At 44.6% G+C, this 8,627-nt stretch overlaps 1 protein-coding gene across 13 annotated transcripts in view; it reads left to right on the forward strand.

Moving 5' to 3' along the window:
• AGPAT4 (1-acylglycerol-3-phosphate O-acyltransferase 4) overlaps window positions 1-8,627 on the forward strand; it is a 502,489-nt gene that overhangs the window by 300,432 nt on the left and 193,430 nt on the right. For all 13 annotated transcript variants that reach the window (XM_029594136.1, XM_029594144.1, XM_029594145.1 and 10 more), the window contains one exon: window positions 6,390-6,543. In XM_029594136.1, coding sequence (XP_029449996.1) covers window positions 6,390-6,543 — 154 coding nt within the window. The remainder of the gene's footprint in view (window positions 1-6,389; window positions 6,544-8,627) is intronic.

The following is an 8,627-nucleotide window of genomic DNA, read 5'->3' on the forward strand; positions in this document are numbered from 1 at the left end:
ACGAATGCTCCTACTTAGCCACTCCTAAAAGAAAGGACAAGGCACCAAGGTTAAAACCAAATAAGGAATCAGTAGAGCCAAGAAACAAGCAAGATGATATTCTGAAGAATCTAGCTAGTACTGCTACTTTAAATGTATTTAAGTTTTGTTCTATTGAGAAGGCTAGACCAGAAATCGTTAAGTAATAGTGCCAAAGCAAACTTTTGAATCGCACAAAAATAATTACTTTTGGAGAGCCCATTTTATGCCATATTCTCACAGGACAAGCAGGATGGTAGTCCTCACATATGAGTGACATCACAGGATGGAGCCCTGTACGGAAAACTTTCTGTCAAAGTTTCTATAAAGCTTTGACTGACACTGGCACACTGAGTGCACTGAGCATGCTCAGCCTGCAGTTATCCCTGTGAACCACAGGTGTCTCCCTCAGTCTTCTTTTTTCCGCTCTGCAGTAAGCATAGCGGTTAGGAGCTCTGTGAGAAATTCTAACACTTTTCCCTGCATGGGTCTCCCTTCGCGTACATTTATTCGACGCTCGGTGAGTACTATGCCCTGTTTTTTCGGTCGGTTCCTGTCACCTCCCTGCCTTGCCAACCGACTGTGGCCTTACATCTCCCTATGTTTTCAGTTAGCCACACATAGCCTGCGAGTGTCCCTCTGTGACACTCTGGTTATTAGTGCTAGTGGAACAGGGTCTTCCACGGTTTCCATTGCCGCCAGGGCCCTTGTCGATTTCAGGTCCTTCGATTTCCTCTGTACCCTCGCACAGTCGATGCCCCCATTGCTACCGTCGGTACCCCCTTCAGACAGTCCTGGATTCTTAGATGCCATCGGTACCCCTCCCCCCATGGTACACTGATGCCATCGGTCCCTGCATCGTTCCTATCAGTGCCATCCATGTTTTTCATCCATGGCACTGATTTTTCCTTGGGTTTTATCAGTGCCATCATTGCCCGGGTGGATGCCATCGATGCACACCTTTGTCTTGTCTGTACCATCCATGCCCGGGTCGATGCCACCGTTGCCCAGGGCACTTCCATCGATGCCAGGGTCATTTCCATCAATGGCATCCATGCCAGGGTCGATTCCATCGATGCAATCGATGCCAACATCAATTCCACCGGTGCCCATGTTGGTGCCATCGACGAAATTGGTGCCCGAGTTGGTGCCATTGATACCGTCGACGCCCGTGGCCATGCTGTCGATGCCTGTGGCCATGCTGCTGATGCCGTCGGCACCCGCCTCCATACATCGATGCCCTAGACGCCCACGTCGTTCACTTCGGTGTCTTCGACGTTCCTATCAATGCAGTCATCGGCTCCATCGATGCCGGTATCATTTTTCCGATGCCAGCGATGTTTTTTCGATTATTTGATGCCACATCGTTTCTATAGATACCTACACCGATGCTGTCAGTGCTTCCGTCACTGTCATCATTGCTGTGCCCGGGTCATCGACGTTTTTTCATATATATTTTTGACGATACCCTCGAGGCTGCTCGTCCGCCATCGACACCGTTAATACCAACATAGCACCTCCACGTAATGCCCTCGCCTAAACACGTGCTCCATGCTTTGGGTTCTTATTAAAGCCCCGTATTAGCCTATGACACTACATAGTGCCAGGAGCAGTGCAGGCATGCTGAGAATCCGTCATTACTCGCCATCCAAGACAGCAAGGGCATCCATCTCGGCACTGGGGAAAGACTGGGCCGAGCACCATGGCATGCATCGTCACTGACACAGTGATGGTCCGCCACCGATGCCATCCAGCACATCGGTGCTGTCCTTCTCAGTGCTGGAGAATGCCTGGGCCGAGCAACATCACCACTGCCATCGCCACTGTTCTGCAGAGTGCTGGCAGTCCTTGGTGCTCTAGAAACACCGGAACGAGTTCCAAAGAATTCTGCACTGGCATCACGAGACATCAAGCCACTGCGACAAGGGCCGGGTTCACGAGCCAAAGATGGCTCCCCTGTTCCCGAGGCTTGCCCCATCAACATCGGTGCGGGCTTGTGGCCCTCCACTAATTACGGTGGTAGCGCCAGCCACGCCCAGCCTGTCTCCTCTATACCTGCGCCACCATACCAGGCATCAGAGTTGAGACGGACGTCTACGTCCGACAGGCTACCCCTCGATGACTCCTGAAATCCATGGAGCCAGCAATCTTCACTGGCTCGTCCTTCGGCGATCCACATCAGATGGTAAGTACCCGCTTCTGCGGCATTCCCATTGAGATGTGTTCTCTAATTTGGGCCATATGGTTCGAACAGTTTTAGGTCATGTACCTTCCAAGAACCATATTAGTATCACATATCGCTATGCCAGCCACAATACCAAAAGAACCTCTCTATCATTTCTTTGGGATTGCATCAGGATATCCTCCCATTTTCAGCAACGGGGCTTTGTACTGATTAATACTCTGGCTTCTGGTTCCTAATTCAGAACCAATGTTCCAGATGCATTCGCTGATCTGCTAAACACGAGATCCAGCAAATACTGTCTCAAGTGCAAGTCCAACTCGAAGCCTGACGAAAGGTCTCGATGTCTCCTTGTACAGCTCACAGAAATGCGGGTAAGACTTTACCGCTCATGCTTCCGTGGGAGATTACATGATATCCAGATTATATCAGCCCCTCCAGTTGGACACCTCCTGGTCTCCCAACTGGCTGGATATCAGTGGCCACCCCACTTTGTACCAAGGTTCCCGGTACATTCCCCCAGATGCTACAAAGCGCAGGGGGGTGGGGGAGTTTTAATTACACTATTCTTTCTTTCAACAGAAAGTAGTTACTCTCCACCCATCCTGGACCTCAGAAATACCAACTTTCTACAGAAGGCACAGGTAACATGGTATCTCTCATCACCATGCTTCCATATCACAGTAAGTACATTACCTCTAATCTTTCTATGTGCCTCATGGTGAGTCAACAAAATTACAATCCCAAGCTCTGCCTGTTGCACCAGCTTCGGCAACTGGGGTATTTCATTTAATCACTATCGGTGTCTGCTGTTTCTCTATGGAGTGCAACATCATTCACGCTTTTCCTTACATGGACAGCTGCATAACCACAGTCAGTCCACGCAAGGAGCTCTAATGTCTTCATGACTCACTATACATTTACTACCTGGGATTACTGTCACTGCCATAAAACCCTTATACAACACTTCTGGACACCACAGTCACAATGACCTTCCTGTCCAGCATACACGCAGACATTCTAATAAATTCTTACATGTCCCTGCGCGCATTTTCCATAACCTCAGCCCCTCAATTCTTCATTGTTGGGCCATGGGGGTTTTTCACTATGCACTTTCCTCATAGATCCAAAACTGCAATGGGTTAGATTCAGTGAATTTCCATTCTCAGTTTGGTCTAAGCTGTTCAACTGCTTTCGTCCCTCATCCATATTGCAGATCTAGAACCAAAACCTAGTCTGATTCTGCTCATGCTCGCATTTACTCAGGGTTGTAAAGTTTGACCTAAAATCTTCTCAACCCAATATGCGTCTATTCCACTCCAGGCACAGTTTCACATGAACTTCCTGGAGCTTGTAGCCATGAGTTATACCCTTATGCCTTCCAATACTGCCTCTGCAACAAATCTTTGTGCAATCAGACAGACAGCATAGGGACAATGTGCTTTCCAACACACAAGCACGCACAACCTCTTAGCTGCTCTGCAAGGAAGCTGCGCAGCTCTACCCTTGGCTCTTGCTCACTCCATGCATCCTCGAGCCACTTATCTAAGAGATTTACTGAACGCACTAGCAGACTTTCTCCATGTAGATTTCCATCCTCTTGAATGGTCTCGGACTACATGTGTAGCGGGAAAAATCTTCTAACACTGAGATCAACCGAACTTGCCCTCTGCGTCCGAATCGAACCATACAGTGCACAGATTCTACTCCCTACACATGTTTCCACTGCGTTCCCATCAAGGGCCTCTTAAATGTGTCTCTTCTACTGCCACTCATAGCCAGCACTCTTCTAATGCTGGACCAGGACAGGGTTCACTGTTCCTCAGACCCATGTCCTGGCCAAGACCAGTATGCTTCCCATACTTCTCAATCTATCACACCAGAAACCAATTTGCCTTCCCACCAGTCAGTCACAAATCGTAGACTCACTGATGTTCTTAGGTACTGGTAGCATCTCAAAACCTTCCACACATAAATCCTACCATTCAAAATGGCATGATTTACCACATGACGCATACAAAAGGGTATTACTCTTTTTCTTTTTCTACACCACTCTTTTCTCTTGCTCCCTCGGATACTGCTCCCCAGACATCCTTCATATAGCTACACCTCTGTTTCAATTGGTGTATCGTTTGGGAGTGGGGATACCCAATTAATGGTAAACCCCTTTTGAGTCAGCTTACCATGGATTATCCACTGATCAAGCCGCCTCTCTTTTCACTAGTCACGGAATGGAACCTATATTTCGTGCTTCTAAGTCTCATTCGTTCTCCGTTCGAGCCTTTCCATTCCTCTCATTTCATAGTTTCGCATGGGAAATTCTTTCCCTCATAACAGTCACTTCTGCCAACAGGGTCAGTGAGTTACACACCTTGTTACATACTCATCCGACCCTGCGCTCCTCCATGCCGGAGTGGTTCTACGTATTCAACTTTATGTCCTTAAGGTAGACGTTGCATCTCACCTTACTCAGAATATACTCTGCCCATTTTTCCCAACACCTCTCTCACCAAAGCGAGAGGGTTTTTCCACTCCTTGGACAGTAATAGTGCACTTGCATTCTATCTAGATCGCACTACACTCCATAGGAATTCCACCTAACTCTTTCCTTCTGTGGCAAGAGTCAGGCTGCAAGTTCCAGTGGGCAAACAGACCTATTCCTCCTAATTGACTGTCTGTATCTCTTTTCCTACCAACAAGCAGGCATTTCCCTGTGTGTAACCACACTCTGTTGCGTCCGTCCCAGCCTCAATAGCTTCCCTTCGGCCGGTGCTGCTTGTACATATTTATCAAGCTGCAACCTGGAGCTCTCTCCATAACTTTGCAGCCCATTATTGCTTAGATACGACTAGCCGGCATGCTCCATGTTTGGCCAGTCCGTTTACTCCTATTTTTTCGGTTTAACCACCAACATCCTTCCACCAACCCGTTAAGGGTTTCAGGATGCCCTCCATTCCAAATTCCACCCCCATCATTGTGCCTTTTGCACGTCTTGGGTGTATTTGGTGCACTCTCAGGCATCCTCAGCTCGGTACTCACCCATATGTGAGGACTACCATCCTGCTTGTCCTGTGAGAAAGCAAATGTTGCTTACCTGTAGCAGGTGTTCTCACAGGACAGCAGGATGTTAGTCCTCACGAAACCCACCCGCCACCCCGCGGAGTTGGGTCTGTATACGTTTTCACTTTTATTTTAGTTTCGCTTGCGTTTTTAGCTATAAGACGAGACTGAGGGAGACACCATGCTCAGTGCCTCAGTGTGCCAGTGTCAGTCAAAGCTTTATAGAAACTTTGACAGAAAGTTTTCCTTACAGGGCTCCATCCTGTGATGTCACGCATATGTGAGGACTAACATCCTGCTATCCTGTGAGAACACCTGCTACAGGTAAGCAACATTTGCTTTCTTGCATGTATTATTAAGTGATGAATTATGATGCAAAGAAAACTAACTATGCCTCACGTCTGTTTGACAATATATAGATCATTAGAGAGGAGGGAGATATATCAATAGGTGATTTCATACTCCAGAATGAAATACAAGGCACTGCATCTGTAAGGAAGGTTAATGTGCTAAGGGGACATGAAAAGCCAGCCAAAATAATTTGCACTTCCCTAATATCTGCTGCAAAGTGCTGTATGCAATTCTCATTGTCTCAGTATAAAAATGCTTTTGAGCAATTTGAAAATGTGTTCCATAGAGTAGACTGACTTCTGTAAACATGTTGGAGGTAAATTTCAAAGGAGTTACACATGTAAAAGCATATATTGTAGCAAATTTCTTATGTGTGAAAAAACCTTTTGACAATTCAGCCCTATGGAGTGCATTTTCAAAGGAGATGCACATGTAAAAATAGCAGTTTTCAAAAGCTCATTTACATGTATAATACCTTTTGAAAATTACCTCCATTTAGTCTAGAGCTCAGGACTGTTAGTAGAATCTGGCAACATTTAAAGGTGGGATAATAAACTCCTGACCTTTAGAGGGAACAAACTGGTGTACATTTTTTATACAAGTAACTAATATTTATGAAACATATTGTCATATAATGTCTTTAAATGATTAAAAATAAGCTAAAAATGGGTAGTTGACAGTAAGTTTTACACCTAGGCAGGCTTCCAGAAATTCCACCTCCAATGAGAGACTTGACCCTTTCATGATAATTTGTAATCATACTCTGTATTGCTTTCAGTTTTTGATCCACTGTGAGGGTACACGATTCACAGAGAAGAAACATAAAATCAGCATGCAGATAGCTGAAGCCAAAGGCCTGCCCAAACTGAAGCATCATCTACTGCCACGAACAAAGGGATTTGCTGTCACAGTACAGTGTTTGAGAAATGTAGGTAAGGAAAGTCAAAAACAACATATTTTATTAAAATATATATAGATGTAACTTCATTGACAAACTGTCTTGTAAATTAAACAGACTAAAAAATAATTAAGTAGAATGTTATGGAAATAATACTGCAGTTTTGTGGAAAGGTTAGTTCATTTCTATGGTGGTGTCATTCGTGACCAATGAGGAATGTGTGTCGCATCATATCCTTGTCATAAGTCAGTGACAATTCACAGATTCATAGGATTCTGACAAGAGCCACATTGTGGCTCTTGTCAGAGCCAGATTTAATTTCAGATAGGCCACCTGATCTGGGATTTTAATATATGGTTAGAGATAAAAAGCTCTGAATTGCTAGAAACATTCCCCTAAACCATTCATTCCTCACAATGTAGGAATGTATGGAGTTAATCACACTTTTTCTGTATATACACACCTTGTCAAAATCATTTACATTGATTGAACAGTCTAGTCAGATTAACTAATATAGCTCTTTCTGGTAAATATCAATGTACTGTACAACTAATATAAGGCTGCACTTACAGATAGGCTAAACCAATTTGTGGTATTTAATTCTAAGTAAATACATTAATCCATCAAGGTCAGTCTTCCAAGTGTCCTAGAATCCTATTGATTCTGCTATTCCTTTATCTGTATACTCAATAATATTAGCTGCTAAGGATATACCCAGTTTTTTTTTCAGACATCTCTGGATAAAACAGACTAACTGCTAATAGTCTACTTGAATTCTAATACTTCACTTGCTTTCAGTAGTTACACTCTCTTCACCGAATCAAATCAAAATGAGCAGGTCAAGGCAAAGGATGATGTTAGTCTGAAGATACTTGTAAATCACAGATTACACTACAGTGGTAGTGTGAGGGGGAAAGTGACGGATGAGGTGACAGTACACAGTATAATTATGTCTGGTATTGAGTGAGAAAGCTCATGTCTCTGTTGTCCTTTTATGTTTATTTAATTTCATGTCTTACATTCTGTGATAGTTTTGACATTTCCTTTTAATGTCCTGATCATTGATGCAGTTGTCTGATATTGAAAAATGCTCACTCATGAAAGTTTTGTCTTGATCTTGTTGATGATGTGTTTCTCTATAGTTTTATTCTTGTCTTTAATTTCTGGCTTGTTTCACTAATGTAACATACTCCATCATATTTTCTGCATTGAATAATATATTGTAGAGATCTATGGTTGCTCAGGAGTGGCCACAAGTTGAGAAATAGGAGTACAAAAAGGAGGCCAAATGCTGGCTGATTCTATACAAACCTATTTATAAGCAAAACCAAAATAAGGTGTAGAGCCTGCTTACCTTAGCAGTCTCATAACAATCAATTATACTCAGTTCTTATATTGACTGGCTTCCTGCCTTCTCTCTGGGCCCCCCAGCCTTCTGAGCTCTGCCTTCTTATCCAAGGCTGCAGGGATTCTCTCTGGCCCGGAATTCCCTTGCTGGGTTGGCTCCAGATAGCTGTAATCGTTCCTTTAAGGTGTTCCGAGGGAGTTTTTTAAACATTACCTCGGATACCCTCCCCCTCTGCTCGGCGTTGTCAGGTCAAGTGTCCAGCCATGCCCAAGCTAACTCCCAGCTCCTCCTCTATGACCAGTGTATCTCGATCTGTGGACAATGTCACCTCAAGGATGTCCCGCCTCTGGGTGGACTGCCTCAGCTATCCATGAACTGGTCTCAAAGGGTTGCAAACTGGGGATAATTGTGTCATAGAATAACCAGGTGCAGGAGCTCGGAAAGGACTCCCGCTTCCATAATGGCTTGTCCTGCTGGGGTCGTCAGCAGAACTTGACTGGTTGAATACTTCTATTTGTCCCCCTGTATACAGGTAAGTGTGTCTTAACTCTTATAGTTGACTTGCTCTTTTGAATTAGATCCTCACAAATGAGAGTTTTGCTAGACTCTGAATCCACCAAAGATTGGGTGGGAATTTCATCCAGTTCAACCTGGATCACAGACTCCTTAATGAGAAATGTCCATAAAGTTGCAACTTTGGAGATTTGAAAACGTGCATGCCCATTCGTGCTTTTTCTCCTTATCCTCTCACCAGGGGCAGTTCTTTTTTT

The sequence above is a fragment of the Rhinatrema bivittatum genome, chromosome 3, assembly GCF_901001135.1.
Source record: "Rhinatrema bivittatum chromosome 3, aRhiBiv1.1, whole genome shotgun sequence".
NCBI classification, from domain to species: domain Eukaryota; kingdom Metazoa; phylum Chordata; class Amphibia; order Gymnophiona; family Rhinatrematidae; genus Rhinatrema; species Rhinatrema bivittatum.